This window comes from Podarcis raffonei, chromosome 15 (genome assembly GCF_027172205.1).
Source record: "Podarcis raffonei isolate rPodRaf1 chromosome 15, rPodRaf1.pri, whole genome shotgun sequence".
Classification (NCBI taxonomy): domain Eukaryota; kingdom Metazoa; phylum Chordata; class Lepidosauria; order Squamata; family Lacertidae; genus Podarcis; species Podarcis raffonei.
The window spans coordinates 34,501,461-34,529,424 of record NC_070616.1 but is presented as its reverse complement, the minus strand read 5'-3'; the positions used below and the strand labels follow the sequence as shown (position 1 = coordinate 34,529,424).

Genomic DNA, 27,964 nt, shown 5'->3' with positions numbered 1-27,964 from the left:
TAGCTAATGGGGCCTCCCGCTGCCACTGCACTGCCGGATCACGATTTCTGTTCTCATCCTGAAGCAAAGTTCTTAACCCGAGGTACTATTTCTGGGTTAGCGGAGTCTGTAACCTGAAGCGTATGTAACCTGAGGTACCACTGTTCAAGAAAGGTGAGCAATGGACAAGCTGGGGTATCTACAGAGAGCAGGTCTCTGTGTGCTTCAGGTGGAGGCGATTGGACTATATCCTCTTAAAAGTGGCTCTTAAAAGTCTCAATTTACAACAGAGTCTGGAATGCCTGGTGACTCGGGTGCTGAATGGCCTTCCCTCCCTTCGGGATTCCTGTTTCAAAAACAGCAGATCCTGCACACACACTCCCCTCACCCCTCCTCGCCTTAGGCAGCCCTATTCTTTTCAACAGAGTCCCTGTGGTTTTCAGCCTACAATGACGCTTTGTCAGTCAGCCCGGCAGACGCCCAGCAAGTGGTTCTGAATCATTCCACAGCTGTGCTAATGGCCCAACCACAGGAAGAGGCTGCCAACGAGCTGCTCCTTGGAGTGAAAAGTGACTCATGGTTTCCTTTCCAAAACAACAAATTCTGTCCCTGGTGCCAGTGGCTCACAGTGAAGCGCTTGGGGGGTGAAGGCATCATCACAGAAGGAGGCCACCTTTTTGCCTTTTGACGTACAAAAACATTCTACGAAAGACTAGCTAGGGGTGGTCATCTTCTAGCTCTGAGGGCTCCTCCACACAACCTGGTTTGCTTTCACAAAGCTTCTATAGCCAATCTTTATTGAGTATTCATTCTTATTTGTTTATGGGGCTTTAATATGTCAATAAGCATTCGCCCTGTATTCACCCCATTTTGCTCACGGGGTGTTTAAAAGTCTTCCCATTAATCATATTTTCACCCTGCTTTCCCAACCGCTTTCCAAACGGCAAAAAGTCTGTTTTGATGTGTTGTTTTAAAGCGGATATGTTGCAGACAGGCAACAGAACAGTTTAATCCAGTTTAATTGAGCAAACTTAAATTTCCCAGTTAGGCTCTTGAATCCCCGCCCCCAGCAAAATATTGACAGTCTATAGGGGTCAACCTGGGGCTTGTCAACCTGGGAAGGTAGCCCATCTAGGAGAACTCTGGTCCTAAAACTCCACTGCCTTGGGGGACACCTTTGGGAGGGAAAAAAAGGCTCAAGAGTAAACCCTACACAAATACAGAGTGAAGTCCCAAAGACAGCTGCATGGCGTCTCACATGCCTCCTTTCGGCAACTCCTGCAGCCAAACTGGTGCCCAACATATTGCTCTGCTTTCCTTTGGACCACATCAGCTAGGCTGGGGTGGGGCCTTCTCGTCTGGGACAGCCCAGGACCTCCATACATACTGCCCTGACTTGTGCCCTAGGGAGGTCACTTTGGTGCTGCTAACATAGAGGTTTGACTTCACCCTGGAAGCTCACTCCGCTGTCTCTTGAGACAGACAGATGTCAACACTGGAGGCGTTCCACATAGGACACTCCTGGATCCTGAAAAACCTTTTGCACTGTGTCCCCTTTCCTGTTGCATTTGCACCAAAGGATTCCTGTTTGAAGAATTTCCTTTAACCATAGGCAGAGCCACTGCCCCTATCACTGAAGGACTGCAATCTCATCCTTGCATCCAAGTTGCTTCCCCGCATAGTGCTTTGCTGGGGATGTCTCTCCCTTTTCCCTCTTTCTTCCTATTCTTTTCCTTCCCTCCCACGGACGTGCAATGTGGCAATTGGGGTTGGTGCTGCCGAGGATCCGTGTGGAGCAAAGTGATGGCCAGGCAAGGTTCTGTGTCCTTCCTAGGCAAATCCTTGCAGTGCCAGGAGAGCCACCGCCAGGCAGCTGAGCAAGCCCCACGACATCACACGAAAGGCAGAGCAAAAGCACACACATCGTTCCACCTCGAGCTGTGGACCCCGCAAATCCGGCCGGTGTTCGGCTCCTGATGCAGGGCTGGTAGGCAGGCTCCGGGGAGGGTACAGTTCTCCTGTGCAATCCAGCCAGTCCTTAGCTATGGATCGAGGGTAGCCAGTCTGGGGCTTGAGGTTGTGTGGCTCAAACTTCCAGTACTCCCTGCCCTTAAAGGCATACAGTGTTCCTGCAACAAGACAAAAAGGGGCATCAGCAACAAATAAGCGGGATATTTAAGAGGACAGGACAAAGGGTCCTGCCAGACAGGGTTTCTGTTTTTTGTGGGTTGTATTCTGCAACATAGGGATACGGGTGGCACTGTGGGTTAAACCACAGAGCCTAGGGCTTGCCAATCAGAAGGTTGGCAGTTCGAATCCCCACGACGGGGTGAGCTCCCGTTGCTCGGTCCCTGCTCCTGCCAACCTAGCAGTTCGAAAGCACGTCAAAGTGCAAGTAGATAAATAGGTACCGCTCCGGCGGGAAGGTAAATGGCGTTTCCGTGCGCTGCTCTGGTTTGCCAGAAGCGGCTTAGTCATGCTGGCCACATGACCCGGAAGCTATACACCAGCTCCCTCAGCCAATAAAGCGAGATGAGCGCTGCAACCCCAGAGTCGGTCACAACTGGACCTAATGGTCAGGGGTCCCTTTACCTTTACCTTTTATTCTGCAACATGTCATTGACGCGATAATAATGCATTAGCAGCGGATTGATCATTCCACTTCCTTAGTTGTTCTGCGCTGCTTTGGCAATACTATTGCATTATTATCGGAACGTGTTTCCACCATTTGGGAGCCACTAGACAGGACTGCAGGCAACTCCAGTCAAATGCAGAGAAAAATTAAATACAAGCTAGTACTTTCCAAAAAACAATCCCAGAGTCTTTTCTGATGTGGATAATACAGACTGAAATTCGCAGGTGTCAAAAAAGGTTATTTATGTATGCCACTGCTGTGGCCCGTGTTTTGTTAGCCCCAAAATGGAAAACAGGCAAGGTCCTGACTAAAGAAGAATGGCAACTTAAGCTGATGGAATATGCACAGAATATAGAAAAAGAGAACAAGAAGAACATACGTTTAGAGAAGATTGGAAAATGTTTATTGAATATATGGGAGGAATTTGTGCACACTTGGAAACATTGGGAATTAAGATAAATTCAACAGTGTAAATAAGCTTTGGTGGATGAAATAATGGAATACTGAATGGTTCAGTTTATGTAAAATATGCAGGGATTTGTGATTATGCAGAATGAACCATGGAAAGAGAAGAAGGGAAGTCATTTATATTTTAAGGAAGTGTAAATGAGTATTCTAAATTGTAAAACAGAAAATTTAATAAAAATTACCGTATTTTCCCGTGTATAAGACTCCCCCATGTATAAGACACCCCTTATTTTGGGAGACTCAAATTTAAGAAAAGGGGGGGGAGAGATGGCACAGAGTTGTTGAGCTTCTTTTGGGGAGGATTGCTGAAAATCGCTCCCCCGCATGCGTTGCAAAATCCGCCTCTCATCTGTCCCATCGCCAGCAAAAGCTGCCAATCACCCGCCCAATTGCTGTAGCATCAGCCAAGCAACACCAGCCATTGACGCAGCAACCAATAACACGCCCAATAGCCGCTGACAGCCATGGCAGCAAGAAATCAAACACTCACACTATGTATAAGACGGCCTCCCCACTTTTTAGCATAATTTTAAAAGAAAAAAACCTAATCTTATACACGGAAAAGTAGAGTATATATATAAATTAAGTACAAGCTCACCATCGTTCTCACTCAGCACAGCATCTACAGAGGCGGGGAAGTGTTCCCAGGGTTCTCTGTGGACGGGGAATTCTTCTTCCATGTGCGCTGTGGCTTCATCATAGCACCAGTGCAGATCTCCCTTGAAGAAATAGGTTTTCCTGTCAACAGGCCACGAGAAAGCACCATCGATGCCCCCCTGGGGCAGCCCAAAGTCTGTGACAGGGCGGGGGTAGCCCTCTTCCACACCGTTGTCCTTAAAGACCCAGTACAGAGGTCCTTGAGCAGGGGAGAGAAAGAGAGGACATCAATAGCAAGGCAGTGTTGTGTAGTGGCTAGTGTGTTGGCCCGGGACCTAGGGAACAAGGGCTCAAATCCCCACCTACCCATGTAGCTCATGGAGTGAGTTTGGGCCAGTCCATCTCTTTCAACCTAACCTACCTCACAGGGTTGGTGTGAGGGTGGAGAGAGGAGAACCACATGCAGCACCTTGAGCTGCTTGACGAAAGCATGGGATGTAAAGGGAATACATAAATAAAAAATTTTTGAATGTCCCAGCAAACACAACAAGTTGTAGTGTCTCAAAACCTAACAATTTTGTTACAGCAAATGCAGCTCTCATCAGTTGGAAACAGGATGTGAGATGGACCTAGGTTTTTTTAATGGTTTTCTATTAAATTTTCTGTTTTACAATTACAGATAAATATTTTACATCTTAAGATATCAATGACTTCCCTTCTCCTCTTTCCATTGATCATTTTACATATCTCATATCCCTGAATATTTTACAAAAAACTATACCAATTGGTTTTCCATTGTTGCATCCATCAAAACTTATTTATACTGTTGAATTATCTTAACGATGCCAGCGTTTTCAGCTGTACACAATTTTTCCCCACATATGCCATAAACCTTTTCCAATCTTCTCTAAATGCATGTTCTTCTTGGTCTCTTACTCTATATATTAAGTTTGCAAGTTGTGCATATTCTGTCAACTTAACTTGCCAATCTTCTTTGGTTGGGACTTCCTCATTTTCCATTTTGGGGATAACAAAACATGAGCCGCAGTTGTTGCATACATAAATAATCTTATCTGACACCTGGGAATTTCAGTCTGAGTTATCCCCAGCAGAAAGGACTCTGGGTTGTTTTGGGAAAATACTTTTAAACATTTTTCTCAATTCATTATAAATCATTTCCCAATACTCTTTTACCCTTTTACACATCCACCACATATGAAGGAATGTTCCCTCCACCTCTCTACACTTCCAGCACTTATCTGATTCTGTCTTGTAAATCTTAGCAAGCCTACTCGGAGTCAAATACCATCTGTCAATCATGTTCAGGTAGTTCTCCTTCAAAGAATTACTTGCTCTAGGACAGGCATGTCCAACAGGTAGATCGCGATCTACCGGTAGATCGCGGGGTGTTCCTGGTAGATCCTGGTTGAGCTCCGGCCCCTCAGCAATTTCATTACAGAAAAGCAGAAAAGGAAAAAAACCCAAATCTCCACAACTTTGGCTTCCTAAAATCACTGCCAGTTTTTTTTACGACAATGAGTAGATAACTGCCAGTTTTGTTACATTGTGAGTAGATCGCAGTCTATTGGGAGATGGATGTCCCTGCTCTAGGAGATGGACCTAGTTTGGACTTTCTTATGCAAGCCAGCCCAGTTGCCTCGCACACAGGAACACCCACCCCTTACCGCTGAAGAAGAGGATGCGATGATCTATGTGTCTCTCATAAACGGCGTCTACTTTGCGCAGCGTGGAAGGGAGGCCTCGCCAGAAGCCGCTGATCAAGGCTGGGCGCAGAGAAGTGAGGTGACGACCTTGAGTCAGGCGCCAGAAGTACTGACCTGCCATATGGTGGGGGGGGGGTAGGAAAAATACAACGTCACATCCCAGCTAGGAGAAGCAGCTTGATATCTCTTGGTCACTCTGCAACATGACAGAATGTTGCGAGCTGACCTACCACTATTCCAAGCACTCTGTCATAAACACACACCATTCTCACTGCTACAGATTGCGAGAGAGCAGGTATGATTTCCTCTGACATAACACACTGTCAGTTTGCATTTCTTAGTGCAGAAATTATTGATCTGATGTGTAGAGATCTTTCCTATTCTAATTAATTCAAGAGGGTTCTGGAAGCTTCTGTGTGTGGCAGAAACAAGCAGAAGGTTCATGATGTTTGGGTTATTCCTTCTGAGAAGCTGAGTACCGCTGGCTTAAACTGGTTCTGTTATCTCTTCTGTCTGTCAGCGGTCTCAACCTGTGGGCCCCCAGGTATTGTTGGACTACAACTCCCATCACCCCTGAGCTCTGGCCTTGCTAGCTAGGGGTGATGGGAGTTGTAGTTCAACAACATCTGGGGACCCACAGGTTGAGAAAGGCTGGTCTAAGTCATGCTGACTATAATAGTAAGGCCAGAAGAAGCCTGGTTTTCACTTTTCTCTTTCTACCTCTTTTCCTTTCTGGTGTGGTGTTCTGCATATAGTATGCTTAGTGTTAAGTTTTAGTCTTATTATAAGTTATTTACGTTTAAGTTAAGTCTGCTGCAACTGGACTTCTTACGGACAGTGCCAATCCTGAATGTATTGGATTTGTGACCATTATGTTCATTTGCCTTCAGTAGCAGTAAAGCTCTGCTGGATGAAATACAACTGCCTCTGGTCATGCAACGTGTTTAGGTTTTTACTCTGCTAACTATATGTTGGAGTTCTGCTCTGGATTATATTGAGTAGAATTACATGACATACAGTAAACATCCTTACTGGGAGAAGAGTCTCTTGTTCCAACTTGATGATTCGATGTGCCCAGGGCAAGGAAAGGCACGACCCATCCATGCTTTTCATAAAGAGCAGGAGCATCAGAATGCACCTTGCATACATTGGTCCATTTAGCTTAGTTCCGCCTATCTCTGGTGTAGCCATAAAAGATGCCTTCCATATCATAGAATCGTAGAGCTAGAAGGGCCCATTTGCAAGGCCTGTTGTTGAGCTATTGGTCACACGCTCCCAGAAGTTGCAACAGGCATGCCAAGTAAGAGATGGGGCAGACCCCCCCAAAAATAAAATTCATTGAAGGGGGCCAGTCCCCCTCAAAGTTCCACGGCAGCCATACACACATGGCACAGGGCATGCTCACGTCATGCACGCAAGCTATGGAGCACCCGTGCAACACAGAAGCATGCCTGCCCCATAGTGTGCACAAGTAGGTAAGGTAAATGTAAAGGACCCCTGGGCAGTTAAGTCTAGTCAAAGGCGACTATGGGGTTGTGGCGCTCATCTCGCTTTCAGGCTGAGGGAGCCGGCATTTGTCCGCAGACAGTTTTCCGGGTCATGTGGCCAGCATGACTAAACCGCTTCTGACGCAACGAGACACCATGACGGAAGCCAGAGCGCACAGAAACGCCATTTACCTTCCCGCCACAGCAGTACCTATTTATCTACTTGCACTGGTGTGCTTTCAAACTGCTAGGTTGGCAGGAGCTGGGACAGAGCAACGGGAGCTCACTCTGTCGCGGGGATTTGAACCGCCAACCTTCTGATCGGCAAGCCCAAGAGGCTAAATGGTTTAGACCACAGCACCACCCACTTCCCTTGTGATGTGCACAAGTGACATCAATACGCCATGTGGGGGGGCTCAATCACGGGGGCAAGGTGGAGCATATGAGCTACAATGAGCTTAGTTTGGCTGCAGGTCCTGCTGGATTAAAAAAAAAATGCCCCAACATGCATCGCTTTGGACTAGACACTATTTTGGAATCTGGTTACAGGACAATGGATTGGACCCCTGTGGCTGGGCTGCAGCTCCAATTATCCCTGACTATATAGGCTGTAGGGACGCGGGTGGCACTGTGGGTTATACCATAGAGCCTAGGACTTGCCGATCAGAAGGTGGGCGGTTCGAATCCTCGCAATGGGGTGAGCTCTCGTTCCTTGGTCCCTGCTCCTGCCAACCTAGCAGTTCGAAAGCACCTCAAAGTGCGAGTAAATAAATAGGTACCACTACGGCGGGAAGGTAAACAGCGTTCCCGTGCACTGCTCTGGTTCGCCAGAAGCGGCTTGGTCATGCTGGCCACATGACCCGGAAGCTGTATGCCGGCTCCTTCGGCCAGTAAAGCAAGATGAGCGCCGCAACCCTAGAGTCGGTCAAGACTGGACCTAATGGTCAGGGGTCCCTTTACCTTTATATAGGCCATACTCATTGGGGCTGTTGGGAACCAGAATCCAGCAACATCACATTGGCTGCTCCAGAGTTTGCTGACTGTGGTTGGCTCTCGAGGATTTCAGACAGGATTCTTTCCTGCCGGCCCTAACGTTGCCAGGTTATGGGGTTTTCTTCTTCTTCTTCCGCATGTTCTGATACCACTCAGGTACTGCTGGAAGAAATGACTTCACAGAACAAGGTCACAGAAAATCCCACAGACCTTTGAAAAAGAACGTTTCACCTCTGATCTGAGTGACAGCGTCAATGTTGGCAGCGCAGCGATCGGGGAATTCCTTCCCAGACCTGAAATGAAGAAGTGGGTCAGTGATGTGACTTCTCAGTGCGGTGTTTTTAAATTTATCTTCAAGGAGGAAAAGTTGGCCTCTCCTTCTGCATTCATGTTCACATCCCTCCAGTGGGCAATAGGACCTCAAGGGGTATACATTGTTCTTCCCCGTTTTATCCTCACAATAACCCTACGAGGGAGATTAGGCTGACAGAAAGTGATCCCCACATGGAGGAAGCTATTTCACCCCGCACACTTAAAAAAACATTTAAAAAATCCAGGCCAGGAAAGAATTTGGGGCAATAAAAAGGGATGCAGCAACATCTTGATCTTCCAAACCGCAGAGCTATGAAAGGAATGCTGATCTACCCAAGCAAGTCGGTCAGTGAATCAATACAGCAGTTTTGAAGGGAAGAGGACATCTTAAGGCAGCCCTGTTCAGGGAAGTTTTTAATGTATGATATTTTAGTGTTTTTTGGTTTCTATGGAAGCTGCCCAGAGTGGCTGGGAAAACCCAGCCAGATGGGCAGGGTACAAATAATAAATTATTATTATTATTATTATTATTATTATTATTATTATTATTATTTGCAGCCTCCCACAGTCCAGATGTACTGATGACTCTGCCATGCCTGTTTACACCAAGGTTAGCAGTGACCATGGGACCAACACAGGGGCATGTGCAAAAGGCATAAAGCTGCAATGGCACATATGGACAAATCCAGAATTTGAAAGGTGCCCATTTGATCATCTTCCCAGACTCCCGGTCTACTGAGAGGAGCCTAGGAAGTTGCCCGTACACAGCACCATACTGTAGGAAACAAGAATTATTCCACTGGGGAAAGCTACAGACTATTAAGGTGATTTTTGAAACAAAAAAACAAAAACAAAAAAAGTAAAAAGCCTGGGTCCGCTTTTGTTAATGGGTATGATTTTGAGCTGCATAAAGCCCTCAGACATGAGGAAGATTTATGATGCAGAATTCTCTGTTAACACAAGAAACGGGAAGATGCTTACCCAATGAAAAACATTGCAATGCCTATTTTTATTTTTATATGCCATGTGCTCAACAGACAGCAGTCCGACATTTTACACAGCAAACCTAGAGGCTCACTTCAGTACAGGGGCATGCATGAACTAGAAGGTCCATAGAACTTCTCCTGCTGAGATAGGAGAAGCATGCATGACTCCTAACCCTCAACTATCTAAACTTCTTTTAGCCTGGGGGCCAAAATTCCCTCCTGAGCAGCCTTCGGTGGGCCACATACCAATGGCAGACAGGGCCACTACCAAAAGAGGGCAGAGCAACAAATGTGAGTTTAATTTTTCTACAGAGGATTGTGGGGGGGGGGGTGCGTGCACACGAGAGCGTGTACAGTGGAACCTCGGTTTTCAAACGTAATCCGTTCCGGAAGACCATTTGAGTTCCGAAACGTTCGAAAACCAAAAACTCAATATGGAAGCCTCAAAACAGATAAATGAACATGAAAAGCTCAATACGGAAGCCGCCTCGGAAGTTCAATTTCCGAGGCGCCATCGAAAATGGAAGCATTTACTTTTGGGTTTACAGCATGAGGTGTGTGTGTGTGTGTGTGTGTGTGTGTGGCCAGCACAGCTGCTGAATTATTGTGTGTGAATGAGGGCCAGAAATCAATTAGGGAGCTATACTTGGGTTGCAAGTTAGCCATACATGTTTTATATGTAGTACATGTTGCTGAAATACAACTCAGTCCCTGCAAGCATGGCCAATGGCCAAGAATGATGGACACTGCAACTCAGCCACATCTGGGGGGGGCAAAGGCTCCCCACACCTGCTCTGTGCCATCATTTGCAGCATCATACTCGATACTGCAGATGTATAGCTGCTGGGAACAACAACTCTGGCGTCGAGTGGGGTCCAGTGCATGCATATGCAGTAAAGAACCTTTGTCTAGCCCTTTCCCCAAGGTATGTGGTAGAAAGGGCCCTTTCTAACCTGAGGGCAGGGAAGTCATGCGGCAAGGAGAGAAGATCTGGGAGCAGCGAGGTTACCTCTGGCTTCTCTGTAGAATGAAGAACTCGACTTCCTGAAAGAGAGAAAGAAAGAGAAAGATAACATGGATGTGCAAACGTAAATACACAATTTGCTTGCTTGCTTATTTATTTCCCAGCACAATTCAAAGTGTTGGTGCTGACCTTTAAAGCCCTAAGCGGCCTCAGTCCAGTATATCTGAAGGAGCGTCTCCACCGCCATCGTTCTGCCTGGACACTGAGGTCCAGTGCCAAGGGCCTTCTGGCGGTTCCCTGGCTGTGAGAGGCCAAGTTACAGGGAACCAGGCAGAGGGCCTTCTCGGTAGTGGCACCCGCCCTGTGGATGCCCTCCCACCAGATGTCAAAGAGAACAACAACTACCAGACTTTTAGAAGATATCTGAAGGCAGCCCTGTTTAGGGAAGCTTTTAATGTTTGATGCATTACTCTATTTTAATATTTTGTTGGAAGCTGCCCAGAGTGGCTGGGGAAGCCCAGCCAGATGGGCGGGGTATAAATAATAAATTATTTTATTTTATTTTATTTATTATGGCATCTTCTATCCCACCTTTACTCGAAGGGGGTCAGAGTGCCATGCACACACACCCAGCTCCATATGATCTTCATAACAACCCTGTGAGATAACTTGGGCTGAGTGTTGGCGGCTGGCCCGAGAGCACCCAGCGAGCTTCATAGCCAAGCTTACCACTACACCAAACTGGAGTGAGGGGTATCTGGAGTGGGTAGCCCACATCCTGAGCTGCATGCAGGCCCTTGGCCTAATATCATGTGATCTGGCACCCTCCAGATGTTTTGGACAACAAGTCCCATCAGCCAGCACAGCACTGGAAAACATGCAGAAACCTTTAGAGCAGGCTTCCTCAACCTCGGCCCTCCAGATGTTTTGCGACTACAATTCCCATCATTCCTGACACTGGTCCTGCTAGCTAGGGATCATGGGAGTTGTAGGCCAAAAACATCTGGAGGGCCAAGTGTGAGGAAGCCTGCTTTAGAGGGGTTGGCGAAGGTTAAATTCTGCAGTCCTGCAGAGCTTTAAATGTCACCTGCTCTAGCACTGCCCATCATCGGTTATGGCTCGTGATTTGCATATTTATTGTCCAAACTCAGACTGCTTTTAGTCTGCATCTCAAAATGTGAGGGATCGCTTTGTTTTGTTTGGGAATATAAGGCTGGTTGCAGCGTTAGCAGTTACGAATTTATCACAGGGTGGTTTCAGAGGTGCTTTTACCAGGCACACCCAAAGCACGTATTATCTGCTGGTACACAGCCCCATTCTGTAATAGCCCAAAAATTCGAAATGATGTTTAAAAGGATGTTATGCTGGAAAATATGTGTAAAAACTAATAAAAAATTATTTATTAAATAAATAAAAAATGGAAAGTGTAATGCTGGTGGACAACAAAATTAATTTTTTTAAAAAAATGTAGTATAAACACTGACAACTGGGAAACACTGGCCTGCTAGTGCTCCAATTAGAGAACAGCCTTTACCAAAGGTGTCATGGGCTTTGAAGACGCTCAAACTCAGGACGAAAGGGAGAAACATGCTAAGAGGAAGGCACGCTTGGCAAACTCTCACTGTGATAAACTCCCACCTGGAAACCTATGTCCCCTCTGTGGAAGGACGTGTGGATCCAGAATTAGCCTCCACAATCACTTACGGACTCACTGTTAAGGCCGTGTTTATGGAAGAGAATCTTACTCGGCTACGAGTGATCGCCAAAGAAGAAGAAGATATAGCCAAAGGAAAAATATCCCATTTCATCTGCCAGAGTGCAAGAAGTTGACTCTGGAATACAAGCATGGCTCTGCTTTTTCACATCCCTAAAGACGTCTTTGCAAAAGCCCAATGATTTCATTTTGCAAACCAGATTCGGGACTAGTTTTTCCCAGCCTGCATGTGTTTTTCTGCAACTCACCGAAGGAGCTGTCAGGATTCTCTGACTATAGAAGGACAGACTAACAGGCCTTTCCTAACAGGCCTTTCCATGGATCTTCGGAAAAAACGGTAAGTCTATTAATCTAAGTGCAGCTCTGTTAGGAATTTGCCCAGCTGGAGCAAATACGGGCATACAGTTTGAAGGATCAGAGATGTGCAAGATTAACACTCTTTGGCCCTAATCCTCTGTAAGAGGCCTATTTGACCCGCTACAATATGTTATCTAGAGAAGGGGAGGACAGGCTTCAGTCCAGTGAGATCTGTTTTGTTTCTTCCCAGAACCCCAAGATGTACAGTGGACGCTTGGGTTGCGAACATGATCCGTGCGGGAGGCACATTCGCAACCTGCAGCGTTCGCAACCCGCAGTGTCGCGTCTGCGCACGCACGGTTTGCGATTTGGCGCTTCTGCGCATGCACAAAGCGCGATTTAGCACTTCTGTGCATGCGTGATCGCTGAAACCCGGAAGTAACCCATTCTGGTACTTCCGGATTTCAACAGGTCTGTAACCCAAAAAAACGCAACCTGAAGCGTCTGTATCCTGAGGTATAACTGTATTTATTTTAGGTATTTATATACTGCTTAATTACTAAAGTCTCTAGACATAGACATGCACTGGTGAGCGCTGGGAGTGCCCAGACACACCATAATGCTTCAAAAAAAGCCAGGGGTCATGGCAAGGAGGAGATAGTGTCAAAGGGCAACCCACCCCCATCAGTGGTCGTGACCTGCAGGGAAGCAGCAGTTGGGGAGAGATGAAGGGAGGAGGAAGGAAGCAGACATGAGAGAGACGTAGGCACATAGCTGTCAACTTACAGATTTGAAAATAAGGGACCAGCAGCCTCAAAAATAAGGGATCAGCATCCAAAATAAGGGATTTTTAGACAAAATAAGGGATTTTAGCACAGCAACCCGGCAAAGGGGATGCAGCAAGGAAAACCACCGTCACCTCTCAGCTGGGAAGCGCTGAGCAAAGGCGAGTCCCCAGGCAACGCGTCCGATTTGATCGGCACAAGGCATGCAAGCTCCACCTCCCAGTTGTTCTTAGACTCCTTATTGGGTGAGCAACACAGCCAAGCAACACAGTTGGAGCCTCCCTCCTCCCTGGCCGGCAGGGAGGGAGGGAGAGGAGCTGCTTCCTTTGAAACCCGTGAAATTTAAGGGACATCATCATCATCAATAAGGGACAGCAACGGGGCATGGAGCTGGGATAAGGGACTGTCCCGCCAAATAAGGGACGCTTGACAGCTATACGCAGGCAGAATAAAAAGGCTGGAATGGATCTGCAGCTTCTGCCTCTGTCTGCCTCTGCAAGCAGCAGTGGGATGATTTGCTCCAGTGCTGGCAGTAAAGGATGAAGAAGAAGTAGTCAGGACTCAGCTACAATGGCAAAGAAAAAACACTTTATATGCTCTGTTTATGCATTCTAACACTGTGACACCAGATGGCGCTGTGGAGGTCCGTTTTTGCTAACTCGATTTCTCCTACAAAGTTTACAACGTGTTTAAAGGAAATGCTTCTTTGATGTGTCTAGATCTAGCATCATTCTCCAGGACGAGGGCAATGGTTTGTCTTGGATCTTTGGCGAGTAAACTGAAAAATCACAGTTTTGGGGTGTTTTTGTAAGCAACCTTGGGATTTGTCTAAAAAAAGCTGAACAACCTTTGAGTTTAAAAAAAAAACCAAAGTAAAAAAACTTTCAGGGTGTCCTAGTTGTTTTTACTTTTTAAAAAATATGGCAACCCTATCCAGGACAGGCAGATGAAGACATCTGTTTTGATCAATTTGGGTAAGCTTGTTATCTAGTTAAATGTAAAAATCGTGAAAATAAACTGTACCTTTGTATACTTCTAGTTATTATTACAGAGGTGTTAGGAGACCCAACCTCCTCAATTCCCAGAGACTGATTGTTAAACCACTTTGGGAAGTGCAGCTCTGCAAGGGAAACAGGGGTCTCCTAACAACTCTCAACACCCTTAACAAACTACAGTTCCCAGGATTCCTTGGGAGAAGCTACGGCTGTTAAAGCAATATCGTAGCGTTTTAAATGTGTGGTGCAAATGTGGCCTTTGTTGCAAAATGCTAAGCAACCGGGAGTCAGGAATCCTTGCCGATCTACTACAAATCACCCAGAGACCTCTCAGTAGGTCCCAATGATCTAGAGAGACTTAGATGAAGAGGACCTAGAGTAGGTCCATGCTGCTCAGCAATCCACCCATTGCACATACCATAAAGCTTCTGTATCTCAGTCCGGTCATCCGTTTGCAGCTGGTATTGCAGTGGGTCTCCCACTGGTCCCTGGTAGTAGGGGCGCATGATCGAATGCTTGGAGGGTGAATGTGCCAGTCCAAGGCTATGGCCAAACTCGTGAACTGCCACAGCAAAAAGGTCGGTGCCAAAGTCATCTGCCAAAAGAAGAGCGTGACTTATCGGGAGAATCACAAACACATTGCCAGGGCAAACCAACCACAGAATAACCTTTGTAAAAAAAACCAAAACCCATTATTTTGGGAATTATATGGACAGAACTACCTAAAATGTATAGAAACTTATTCATGTATGTAACTACAGCGGCAAGAATGTTACTTGCCCTAATATGGAAAGAAGCAGGAGTCCCAGCAAAGGAAGAATGGATACAAAAACTTATGGAATATACAGAAATGGCAAAACTTACTGGAAGAATAAGAAATCAAGATAACAAACTTTTTATAAAAGAATGGAAATGGTTTATTGAATATTTACAAACTAACTGTAAACAGATAAGGACATTGGCAGGATTATTGTATTACCCTGCAGGTTTCTAAGAGTATATATTTAAAGAAGATGAATAAATGAGTAAATTAAGTTAATTTGGATATGCAGAAGATATTAATAAATTGAGGAACTGCAGAAAGAGGGGGAAAGAAGTCAAGTTTTGAAATGTCAGAATGATTGTAAAATTAGTGAAATGTATAAAATTAGTGAAATGTATAAACTTGAAAAGCATAAATAAAAAAATGGAAACAAGAAAGAAAGAAAGAAAGAAAGAAAGAAAGGGAGGAAGGGAGGAAGGAAGGAAGGAAGGAAGGAAGGAAGGAAGGAAGGAAGGAAGGAAGGAACAAAGGAAGTCCATTTAGCCCAATGGCTTGCACAAGGCATACATGTCCATTCAGTATCAATCCAACCATGGCTGGGGTCACCAACCTTTTCAGATCCGTGGGCACATTTAGATTTTTGAATGAGTGTCATATGCACCACCCCATGTGGTTACCTCTCCGCTCCCTAACCCCAGAGCAGCCCCCTACCCCTGAAAAACAGGAGGAGAGAAAGCATGCCCATAGAGACTAACTTCCCCTGTGCTAGAAGGAATCTGAGCCTTGAAAAGCACATAGGGCTGAAAGAGGAAGCTCTCTGTGATTTCGAGGAAATAAAAGGTAACCGTCACCACTAAGAGAGTGGTGGGGAAGGGGCTCAGAGTCCTCACAAGCACCAGTGGAAGACCTGAAGGGTCCCAGACAGGTGCAAAACAATCAAGAGCAGATGAACTGCTGAAAAGGTGTCTACAGAGCAAATGGTGCAAGGGAAGACTTCATCAACCTTCCCAATGCAACAGACACCAAACTCTGCTATCACTTCAGCACCGAATTAAATACCCAGGCAGTTTAAGTGATTCTAAGTGGATGACTATTTCGCCAGCTCTAGGGCCACATTCTAAAAGGGTGTTGGATGTCAATAAGATCAACCAAAGGCCTGGTTAAAGAGGAACGTTTTTGCCTGGTGCCTAAAGGTGTATAATGAAGGCACCAGGCGAACTTCCCTGGGGAGAGCATTCCACAGACGGGGAGCCACTGCAGAGAAGGCCCATCTCATGACGTTACGATGATGTCCACTGATGGTCAGTGCTTGCAAAGCCCAGGGCAAAGAGCTTTGTAAGCCTCAACCATCAAGTAGATAGTGACTAAATATCCCAAAAGGAAATTAGGAAGACAAATCCTTCTTCTAGTTGTGGCAGCAGCCCTGCCTCCGCTGTCAGTGTTTCCCTTCTCTTGATGGTGAAATGCACCTTGACTCTTCCATCCCCAACCCACCAAGCAAAGAAAGCCAAGTCACCTGGTGAACGGAACGTCCATTCCTCGTCGCCATCAAAGTGGACGTTGCCAGCCCTCTGAGGGTCTCCAGGAAAGAAGGCATGAGCGACCATTCCACCTGGCCCGTCGAAAGGGTAGCCATCGCGGTGGTCCAGGCGGAGGAACTCCACAAATATGTCAGCCGTGTGGCTGCCCACCTCGTGAAAGTTCAAGGGTGTAGCTTCACTCCATACCTTCAAGGCGTAATACATCAATACGCGCATGGTCTCTCGGCTGAGGCGGGCTTCCCGTGGGTAGGTCTTCACTCTACGTTGGAGACAATGTACAGATGGGAAGCAACCAGATCCCTTGCCTCTTTGGCCTGGACCAGACACAGAATGGAAGGTGAGGAGACCCTTCTTGGATTAAATCAAGAACTCGTCTAAGGGAAGGCCCATTGGTGAGGGCCCATTGGTGAAGGCCCATCGCAGAGATCTCCTCGTGACCCCCTCACAACTCAAAAAAACTGATTTGCAAGGAGTCTGTAATCCAATATTTGTTGAGGGATGATACTTCCAAAACTACCAAGATTGTTTCGGAGTACTTAGCTGAGATTTTTAAAGCTAAAGCTAAAGTTGTCTGATTTATTCAATGGCTGCTATTTAGTCTTTGATATATTGTATGTGTTTGGATTATTAATTAATTTGGATGACTTTGTATGATTTTACTGTTTTAACTTCTGCTAATAAAGGATAGTTACAAGTTACAAGTGAAGGCCCATGTAGTGAACTGATAGTGTCAGGCTTTGGGGAGTCAGATCCCTCCCACTACCCTCAATGCCCACCTGGTCTTGGGAGAAGAGGGGTCAGGAATACTTTCCAAAGACACTGAGTCTGTCAGCTGTCTCTCCCCTGGTGCTTCTTCTTCCTGCTGTTCCTCTTCCAACATTTCCCAGCTTCTGAACTACAGTATGCCCTTCTGCAAACCACTGTTCTAAATCTATAGGGTCCTCCTGTTCTCAGGAAGGTTCAGGGGAAGGGGGAGGCGGCCCCCACCATTCCTCTTCAGTTCAGCCCTGACAGGTAGACTATCTAGCACCCTTTCTTTGTTTTCACATTTGTCATGCACCACCAGCTTGCTTCATCTTTCAGGCATACCAAAACAAGGATGGGAACCTTGAAGTCTGCCAGATATTGCTGGGTTTCTATCAGTCTCTGCCAGGGCTAATGGGAGACACAGTGCAACAACAATTACTAGTGGGAAATGGAGTAAATAAATACATTGGCAATAACAATGCTGATACCTACCTCCAGGAAATGTTCCGCTTCGTCCAAACCGAGCCTGCGCTCCGCTTGCTCCGACTCTTCCTTCTCTTCCGCCTTTTCCTGCTCCTGCTCCTCTGCAGAGGAAGCTTTTCTGGGAAGGTGCTGATAACGTCGGGAAGCGAACAGCGGGGCGTTCGGATCAGAGCCAACGTGGCATCATCTGTTTGAGTTCAAGGGAAATAGAAGGAGGAAGGACACCGTAATATGGTGCCATGAACAAGGACAACACACACACACACACACACACACACACACACAAACTTTGAGTAGGTACCAATAGATGGTTGTTGTTGTTTTGTGCCCCCTGGGCTTGGTGCCCTGTGGGGGGGACCACCCTAAATCCGGCGCTGATAGAAATGTAGCTCAGAGTGTAGGACATCTGCAGTGCATGCAGAAGGTCCAAGGGTCAATCTCCAGGCAGGGCTAGGAGAGACTTCTGTCTGGAATCCTGGATAGTTGCTGTCAGTCAGTATAGACAAGTTAGATGGACCAATAGTCTGACTGTGGTGGCCTAGGACTCAGGTTCAGACACGGAACCAGAGGAGACTCAGTATGCACCAGATCCTTTGCCTCAGGCATCATCTGAACCAAGTCTGGGGCCTGGTCCTGAAGAGTCCCAGTCTGCACAGGTTCTCCTGCAACAAACACCAGCTGAGCCGAGTCAGGGGCCTGAGCCTGCCCTGGCTCCAGATGCAGGTATTACCTCGTTGCCTTCAGCTGGGCCATCACTTACAGCTGCTCCACTACCGGTTGGGTCAGGGGAGGCTGAGGCGGCCCCTGGGTCTAGTAACCCACCAACATCTCCCGAGCTGCAGAGACTAAGGTCTGAGAGAAGGAGAGACCTGAGTACTTACAGGAGGAGTGCTCGCCTTCGGGCGAAACAGGGAGGTGAGTCGCCGGGGGATCAGGACCGGCCGCTACCCCAACAAAGATAAAAGGCTGTCAGACCCCGCCCCAGGTTGCGGGAGCAACATTGCTATATGTATGCCAGATCCTGCCTGAGATCCTGTACCTGTCCTTGCCTGGTTTCCGGCCTCGTGTCCTGCCTTGGCTCTGTTGGACTGACTCCTAGCGGAACCTTCGGATTCTGTTCCAGTCCTGGACCGCGTCTCACGGGTTACCCCCGGGCCCAGCACACTGACTCAGTAGAAGCTTCCTATGTTCCTAGTCCAGAATCTTGCATCCCTCAAGTTTAGAGGTCACCAATATGGTGCCATCCAGATGTTAATAGACTACAGCTCCCATCATGCATATGTACATACGGCTGGGGCCATTGGGAATGCACTCATCAGGAGGTCTCCATGTTGCCTACCTGAGCCTAGTTTTTACCAAGGTAGGGAATCAGTGCCTGAAATTTACGGTACCACATCAGAGTGCAAGCGAATGCTCACAGTTACATTTTGGGACCGATGAGTATTTGTTGTGTGCATGCCCACGTAAAATCTGAAGTGGCACAACCCGGGCACAGAGTTGGCTTGCATGCAGACGTTGAACCATAATTAAAACGTAAACTGTGGTTTAAGGCAAATTACAGGTGTGCTCATATAGTGTGCTCAAACACAGCTCATTTTGCTCCCAGAGTCTGGTGTGTTCTGGAATCCAAATCTGGGCTTGTTTCCTCCAAACAAGCCGCAAGCAATAAGCCAAGAACAAAACTTGCGTTCCAGCCATGGTTTGTTTGGAGGGGAACAGACCACAAGTCTAGATTTGGATGCCATGATATTTAAGATTCTGGTCATCTCTGAAAGCCCTCTGAAACTCATCAGTTCAACTTGGCCTCAAGAGTATCTTGCAGACTTGGAGTAACAGTGGAAAACTATGTGTAGTTTTATTCAAACAGGGTTAGGCAGCATGGTTTGGGACTACAATTCCCACCATCCCCAGACAGAAGGCCAATGCTCAGGGATGATGGAAGCTGTAGTCCCAAAAGTTGGTGGGCCAGGAATCACATTTACGCCTGCCTTAGAAGATTAGAGGTTTTGTTTTTTGGGGGGTGCATATTCTGAAACCCCCCACCCCACCCCCTGGAATTCTACTTTAGTCTAGCCTTTCTGAGCATAAATCCTGGTCTTATTTGTACTTGGATCAATTCCAGACTCAAGGGATTACATCTGCAGAGCTCACTTATATGGGATACAACTGGAGTTTTTTGGAATCCGGCTTTAGAGCTGTTCATTATCTATCTGTTTGTTTACTAACAATATCAAAGTTTTCTGGGCAACTATTTATATCTATATAATAGAATAGAATGATTGAACAGAATTACAGTGGTACCTCGGGTTACATACGCTTCAGGTTACATACGCTTCAGGTTACAGACTCTGCTAACACATAAATATTGCTTCAGGTTAAGAACTTTGCTTCAGGATGAGAACAGAAATCGTGCTCCGGAGGCGCGGCAGCAGCGGGAGGCCCCATTAGCGAAAGTGGTGCTTCAGGTTAAGAACAGTTTCAGATTAAGTATGGATCTCCGGAATGAGTTAAGTACTTAACCCGAGGTTCCACTGTATAGAGTTGGAAGGGACCACGAGGGTCATCAAGTCCAATGCCCTGCAATGCTCAAATCTTTTGTCCAATGTGGGGCTTGAACAAGCAACCCTGAAATTAAAAGTCTCATGCTCCACTGACTGAGTTATCCCAGTTGGGAGATGATAGATATAGATAGATAGATAGATAGATAGATAGATAGATAGATAGATAGATAGATGATAGATAGATGATAGATAGATAGATAGATAGATAGATAGATAGATAGATAGATATAGATAGACAGATGATAGATAGATGACTATAAATAAAAAACTATAAAGCAGAGTATAAAATCAGGGTAACAAAATCTCACAACAACAGCAGGAAACAATGAAAACTGATTTTCGATTTTAAAATTAGGAATTTAAATGGCTGGGCTGGGAGGGAGGTCTTAATCTCCCACCCAAAAGACCATAAAGTAGGTGCCAAAGGAGGAGCCAGTCCAAGTCTGTGCAATGCAGGAATCTTTTACCCAATGTGGGGTTCGAATTCACAACCAAGAGTCTCATGCTCTACTGAAACTTCACATACTGGCCAGAATGCCGTTACAAGCTACAAGGTTAGTGCTTCAATACAAGTCTGGCGTGAACATAGCCGGTGAGAAATAGCAGGAACTAGAATTCTTAAGAGTTGCTTTTTAAAAATATAACTGTACCTGGAATCCCAGTCTCCGCAATGCCTGCAAAACGTTGCATTACACGGATTGCACTGGTCACTGCCTCCCAAGTCTGCAACTGGCCTGTTACGGGATCCGCTGGAGGAAGGTATCCATACTGGGTCAGCCACTCCTAGGGGAAAACACAATAGGTAAAGAACTCTGGTCAATGTAGCTTTCTCACCTTTCTTTCCAAGATCTCAAATCCTCTATCCAGCCTTTCTCAACCTGTGGGTCCCCAGATGTTGTTGAACTACAACTCCCATCACCCCTAGCTTGCAAGGCCAGAGCTCAGGGATGATGGGAGTTGTAGTCCAACAACATCTAGGGACGCACAGGTTAAGAACCACAGCGTGCCAAAGTCCTGTCCCTTTGTGTTATTTGTCTGTTTCACCGATTCATTTGCCGGGAGCTGAAATCAATAGTCATGTCATCCCTGCCCATTGGCCATGGAGGCCGAGGCTGATGGGAGTTGTAGTCCCAAATATCTGGAGGGGACCGAGTCAGAAAAGGCTAGAATACACCAGGCAAAAAAAAAAAGGCCTGTCAAATCGAGCATCCTGTTCTCAAAGTGGCCACCTAGATGCGTATGGGAAGCCCAGAAAGTACCACATTCCAGTCTTTTAGGAAGGCTTTGAAGACTTCTCGGTTTCAAGTGGTTCTGCCCATTGATACCTATTTTGCTATGATGCCCTTTGATAAGAGTTGGATTTGTGGAAAATAAATTTCATAGTATCTGCTGAATGTGTATTTTATTACTCCTGGGTTACAGCAGCAGAGCATATGCCCACGCTGCCCAGGGCGGGCACACTCCCAAGGGGGAGCGGCGCAGAAGGTGCCCTCCCAGGCGCGGGATAGCCGCTTGGGTGCATGGAGTGGTGCATGTGCCCTTCAGCCAGGGGCAGAGCAAGCCGCCCATGGGGAAGGAGCAAGCCACCAATGGCGGACATTCGGCGCGCTGCCCGCTTGCGACTCCCAAGCCTTCAAAACAAAGGGGGAAGGGGAGAATGCTGCCATCGAAGTGTTGCAGCTCCCCCCTTCCCCCGAAAACTCTGGGTCGGCTTGAGAGTTGCAGGTGGGCAGCACACCAAATGTCTCCCCCCTCAGCGAAGACACCTGGGGCGGTATGCCCCCACCGCCCTTACCTTCCTCCGCCCCGCAGGGGTTTTTTTTGTAGAAGTCATCCTTCTTGAGCGATCTGGAAGGAGGCAACATGAGAACGGGGCCTTCTCTGCAGTGGCTCCCCGTCTGTGGAATGCTCTCCCCAGGGATGTTCTCCTGGCGCCTTCATTATACACCTTTAGGCGCCCGGTAGAAATGTTCCTTTTTTTAACCAGGCCTTTGGTTGATTTGATTGACATCCTAAGCTCTTTTAAAATGTGGTTCTTTTTTTGGGGGGGAGCAGGTGTTATTGGGTTGTTGTTTGTATTTTGATTATATATATTGTGGTTTTTATGTTGATCTTTTCTGTTAACTGCCCTGAGACCTCCGCATATAAGGTGGTATACAAAATCATAATATAATCTCGTCATATATACGGTATGCATATAAACACTGTTGTATTTTGATTCATAAACTACTATGTAAGTCACCTTGAGATAGGGCTGCCATACATCCAGGTTTTCCCGGACATGTCCTCTTTTGGGTGGCCAGCATGCCCCTCCCAATGGATTTTTGTATTTTGTAATTATTTTTATTTTTGAAATTTTTGAGTGGAGAGGGGGGTGGCCAGTAGGATTTTCCTAGGCAATGCTAGGCCCAGTGGAGTCTCCAGAGGGCTTTCCTGGCACAGTCTTCCCAGGCCCACTCAACCTCTCATCTTTCAGAGGGCAGGAGACCAAAGAGAGGGGAGGGGAGGAGGTGGTGAGCAGGTGGGCGAGAGGGAGGGAGGGGTCATTGGCAGGGAGGGGGCAAGCAAGGGAGCTGCAGGGGGGCAGGGGGGTGCCCCAAACTTGTCCGGGTTTGGGGGCTCCGGAATATTGGAACCCTACTGTTATGTACTGAAGTTCTCACCCTGGGCCAGCAGGGGGATACTGTAGATAGTTTTCACTCAGGTCCACATATGCAAATAAGGAATTGAAAGTGACGTTCAGTGATTGGATAGTTACAGAAAGTTGTTACTGTAGTGGAGCTCTATATAAGCAGGTTGGCTGAACCCTTCAGTTCAGTTCTGTTCTGGGCCTGTGAATAAACAAGAGCTGTTTGAAGAATCGCTGTGTCGTCTGATATGTTCACCCACAACCTAACACCTACCTTGAGAAGGTTTACTTGGAAAAACAGGGAGTGCATGTTTTAAAAAGAATCAGTAATCAATCGGCTTTCGGTCTGTTGCACAAATTTCCGTTCCAGCAAATGTTGCATTGGATTCTTCGGTTGCTGCACAACCTTAAAATTCACGCTAGCTATCAGAGAACATTGGATCTGGGGTACCATGCTCCAGGAACGACTTACCACAATCTCTCCGCTCTCATCGGTGGGAGTGGGTCCGGGATGGGCAAAGGATGGCAAAGCCAGAAGCAGGAGCAGCAGGAGCAGAACCAAGAACCCAGGGAAAGGTAACAGCTTTGTCTCCTGCCTGGACTCCAGCTGGCAGCGTTGCTTCATGGGAAGTTTCTTGGGCAAATGCCCTTTCCCAGTCTCCATCCAGTTAGCAAAACACGCTGCTTTGAGTAGGCCCCCCCGGCTCACCAATTCTCCCAAGTCTAAAATGAACGGCTCCAAAAGCAGCCTTCACAATCCAGCCAATCTTGCTGATTTTGTTTGAAAGGTCTTGCCGTGAGCTCCGATTCCAGGCTGGGGATCTAGGAAAGCTGCTGTTTCGTTCCTGAGGTTGGGACGTGGGCACAAATGCATTTCTCCAGCTGCAAACGTCACCTCCCACGCCAGAGCCTCAGTGGTGGAAAAGGCTGAAACAGAGAGAGGTCAGAGTCTTCCTATGGAATCGCTCAACAAGTAAACCAGACTAGGCTACCAGTTAACATCAACATTTCCAAACTCATCCCTGCATCCCCATCCTTTCTCAAAGGAGCCCAGGGCAGCAAATACATGATTCTCACCTTTATCTTCACATCTAGTGGCATGAGGAAGTGTGGAATACAAAGTAAAAAAAAAGGCCTGTCCACACTCCCATTTTTTCCACCATTTCCCCCCGGAAAAACCTGCTCCTTACCTCTGAATCCAAGCAAATTGATGTTTGTTCTGGTTCAGCAGTAGCTACAGAGTGGGTTTTCCCAGGGGAAGCAAAGAGGCAAACAGAAAACCACTCAGACCTATGATTTTTAGGTACAGGACCAGTGTGGATGAACCTTAAATCAAAATGATCTTCATGAAAGGCCTTGTGCATTTTGAGAGCAGAGTGCTTAGTTTGGCTTGGACTGGGTAGCGTGTAGAGAAAGGGGAGATTTATAAGGGAAGAAAACTACAAGAGAGAAAGCTGCTGAACTACAAGGAAATTTTAGTCAGAGGTGCCAGCACAGCTCTTAGCATATTATCCAGCAGCACAGGGACTTTTCACAGCATCCAGTAACAACACATGATAAAATATCAGGACTCGGTTACAACAAAATCCTTTGTGCTTTTCACACTCTCTTATGTCTACTAAATGTTGTTAGAACTAGCTTATTTTACAAAGCAACAATGTGCGCCTTAAAAAAAAATTTTTTTAAGGTTGCAAAAAAGAACTGCCAATAAACCTCCACTTTTGGTTTTATTTTGTTTTGTTTTTAGAGTTTGGGGAAGGTCCACAGTCAACAAGGACCGTATGAAGAGAGAGCGATTTGCTTTTGTCCTGTTCTGCCTGTTGCTGCCGTCGCACCAGCAAAGATGGACAAAGAGAAAACCGGAGACAAGGCAAAGAGACTGAGCCTGGAGCCATGAGATTCAGGGTGTGGTGGGCAGGGAAGCTGCGACCCCTTCCTATCTGCGTGCCCACATGCTCCCAGGCAACCTGTTTACTGAGCATTCATCCTGATTTGTTTGCAGGGAGATTAGATGGCATTAAATAGTCAGGGAGCAATTGCTCTGATTTGTTTGTGGGGAGGTTAGATGAGATTGCGTCAAAGGAAGTGGTTTCCAACACGGTCCTGCGCATTTCCCCAACACCTTTCTTAAGTGTTAAAAAGTCCCGTCTTATGCGAAGCACATTTGTTGCACAATCAAAAAACCGAGCAGTTTGAATTTGCTAGGATGTAATTGAATCCCACAGCAAATAAGCGAAAGTCTGAAAGTGCCCACACTGTGTCCGCAGAGTCGTACACACACAACTACACAAACACTTAAAGATTATGAGTGAATGAATTGTTAGGGCCAACTCTGCACAGTCTGTGCCAGTCCCAAAAAACAGATGAGTTGATCCTTGGCAGAAACTGCAAAAGAACTGTTTTACCGCCTACCAACCCTTGCCATTTCTGCTCCCCAACTACGAGAAAACAGAACTAGAGGCCACACAAAGACACCTAGTTTGGCCCTGTAGCTTTTAGCAATGGGTGGGCAAAGGACCCCTGATTTCAGAGACTGAACACTGGGGCAGCCAGCATGGAGTCCTCAAGATGTCTGTGCAGTGGGACTAATGGGAACTAGAGTAGGGCAACAACATCTGAACAGCACTCCTCCAGCTACCCCTGGTGGGGCCTTTTCCAGTCAGTTTTTCTCTCTCTGGGATTACAGGTACCTGGTGTTCTTTCAGCGGGTCATCGCCATTCTGAAACAATCATCCCTGTTCATAAAGGCCAGAAATTCCAGCACAGATTCATGGACCATGCATCTAGGAGATCTAAGGAGGAGTCGCTTTCGCTATCTGCCTGCCTCTGTTTCCTATCTGAAAAACAGCAACATGGCTGATTTCACAGGCTTGTTGCAAAGGCAAGCCTATTGAGACTTTTACATATATAGTAGTAGTTGTTTTTAATATACACAGGGGCTCGCCTCATTCATTAGAGGCGATACTCTTAAGGAACTGTCTATTAGAGAGGGATGTTTCCCCTCCACCTTGACCAGAAATATCACTCCTGCTATTGGGTGTGTGACTATCATTTCCCAAGAAGTAAAACAGCCATTCAGGCTCATCAACCCCCTTCCCTCATTCCCACAGAATTCGCTTTCCTCTCTTTCTGTCTTCTCCGGCTTCCAATTCGCCTCTTCCAACTGGAAGCGCTTGGGGATTTGCAGGAGTTACCATCTTAAGATCCTAAAACGGGAGCTCTTACTCACGTGTTCAGAAGTGCCAACACGCTCCCCTCCTTCTGACTGGTCCCCCAAGAAGAACTTTGCTCCAATTCCGCTCTGCCTTCAGTGGAGGGAATCTGCCGGCTGATGCTCTCTGGAACAGGGCTGCTCAAACCACCCATTCCTAGTGTGGGGCTAAATCTCAGCAGCTGAGACCCCTCCCCATCCAATCCCACTCCATCCAAGCCAAGCCCAGCTAGCTCTGCAGAGACTCTGGCGGCGGCTGTAATCTGCTTTGCACAACTTAATAAACAGCTGCAAGCATCTCCTGCCTTTGCACTTAACTATTATTGCCTCTGGCTGCTGACTCCCTCCCTCTCCCTCTTTCGGGGGTTTTTTTTTATGCTTCCTTAATAGCCTAGAGATGGGATGCTGGAAGATTTCAGAGGAAGTGTATTTCAGATTAATATTGTCAGGGGCTATTTTCATGTTCTGTTCCTTGTGGTTATTTAAACGGTCAAGTATTTTGTGAATGGAAATGAATGCACACAGAGAGAGAGGTGAGTATTCTGAAAGCATCAGAAAGCACCAGCTCTGCATCCTGAAAGGATGCAGTTAATCATTAAAAGGAAAAGGAAATAAAAAATCCTCTGTGATCTTGTTGAGATTTTTGTTCAGAAAGCTACTCCCTCCCACATTTGCCGATCCTCAAACCTCGAGAAATAGGAAGCCTCCCTCCCAAAATACACCCCACTGTACATCAGATTATTTGGAAACTCAGGTGAGAAATCACAGTGTAATCCAATGGTTAGGGCTGATGGGTTTGTGTGACTACAACCCCCATCTGGCCTAACCACTGGGCATGCTGGCTTGCACTGATGGGAGCTGGGTGTCCAGCATCATTGAGAAGGCTAACCAGTTTCCCATCCCTAGGCTAAGCATTAGAAACTAACTGAATTGTATGAAATATTATGCAGGGTCACAATAAACATTTAACTTGACCATGATTGCAGAGGTGGTTGAACAGAGAGGCCTTCTCATCCCTTCACCTGGAGATACTGAGGACTGAACTTGGACTTTACACTAGAATAAGTGGGGCCTCTCCAGTGCTCTTTCTATATAAAAAAAAAGACAGAGATTTTATTTTAAAAAGAAAAAGAGAGAAAAGGGTGCTGGTACTCACCATGAAGTTGTTACAGTAAATGCCACACTTTTAACCTTTCTGTTTTAATTTAAAAAAACACGGTGGTGCCAGTACTGCGTACTCTTGAGTACCCCAAGAAAAAAAAGCAGTGGGCCTGTAACAAAATGTTGCAGCAGAGTGCTCAGGTCAGCACTTCAGTCAGTCAGACGTGCCCTTCTCCAGGTATATAGCCACACAGTCAGTCAATATTGCATGGCCACGGAGCATGTCTTCATTGGGTTCTTCCTCTTCTAAATATTTTCTAAATATTCTGTATACTTTGGATTTTCCCCAAATCTGCTTATACTTCCTCCTTGTGCACGAATGGTACTGTTTTGTCTACACAGGAAACCGCAATCACCTCTGAACATTGGAAAGAGAGGAAATAATGTACGTGCATATGAGATATTGACCATACAAGAGAACGGGTGCGCTGATTCCAATCTAAGATGTGCTCTTATATCATATGAGGAGTTGCACTGGCTAAGTCAGATGCAGCCTGCGGTGACATCATTTCCTGGGTGAATTTGGGACACAAGCTGTACAGAATCGGAAAGGGGGGCAGTTGGTCGTTCCTGGATTAAGATATTAGACACACCCTAGGCATTAGGATGGATGCTTTGAATGTATTACCTAGATATCAACATCCTCATACCTAGATGTTGCTGTCTTCTAGGACAGTGCATATTATTATTATTATTATTATTATTATTATTATTATTATTATTATTATTATTTATATACTGCCCTTAGGGTCTTATGGTGGTTCTTAAACTCCCCCTGCATGGACCCTTTGAGAATTGCAAACAGTTTTGGCGGGCCACATAACGATCTTTTTCTGCCTGTTGTAACCATTGTAACACAGTGTGTAAGATGCTGTGTTATTTTTAACTGCTTCTTTTATTTCTTATATTGTATTTTGTATTACACTGTGAAC

At 46.4% G+C, this 27,964-nt stretch overlaps 1 protein-coding gene across 3 annotated transcripts; it reads right to left on the bottom strand.

Annotated features, from left to right (window-relative positions):
• Positions 1–229: 229 nt before the first annotated feature.
• LOC128402556 (matrix metalloproteinase-17-like) lies at positions 230–26,154 on the bottom strand. Of its 3 annotated transcripts, XM_053366763.1 has the most exons (12): positions 25,890–26,153; positions 25,351–25,497; positions 23,133–23,587; positions 20,682–20,814; positions 17,480–17,657; positions 16,216–16,499; positions 14,355–14,531; positions 10,135–10,225; positions 8,094–8,176; positions 5,365–5,517; positions 3,681–3,938; positions 230–2,108 (listed from the first exon to the last, which is right to left on the bottom strand). In XM_053366763.1, the coding sequence occupies exons 3-12, from the start codon at positions 23,322–23,324 to the stop codon at positions 1,810–1,812; spliced, it is 1,848 nt and encodes a 615-aa protein (XP_053222738.1). In that variant the 5' UTR covers positions 23,325–23,587; positions 25,351–25,497; positions 25,890–26,153; the 3' UTR covers positions 230–1,809. The 3 variants fall into 3 exon arrangements, with proteins under 3 accessions (XP_053222738.1, XP_053222739.1, XP_053222737.1); XM_053366764.1 differs by lacking the exon at positions 25,351–25,497 and having other exon boundaries at positions 8,115–8,176; positions 25,890–26,154; XM_053366762.1 differs by lacking the exon at positions 25,351–25,497.
• Positions 26,155–27,964: the final 1,810 nt, after the last annotated feature.

What these genes read in the sequence shown, in the direction of transcription:
- LOC128402556 (XM_053366763.1), bottom strand. Translation starts at nt 23,324, where the DNA reads ATGGAGACTGGGAAAGGGCATTTGCCCAAGAAACTTCCCATGAAGCAA. An exon ending in TGAAACGTTCTTTTTCAAAG is followed by an intron (nt 5,518 to 8,093) that starts GTCTGTGGGATT and finishes ACCATATGGCAG; the next exon opens with GTCAGTACTTCTGGCGCCTG. An exon ending in TCGCATCCTCTTCTTCAGCG is followed by an intron (nt 3,939 to 5,364) that starts GTAAGGGGTGGG and finishes CCCCTGCTCAAG; the next exon opens with GACCTCTGTACTGGGTCTTT.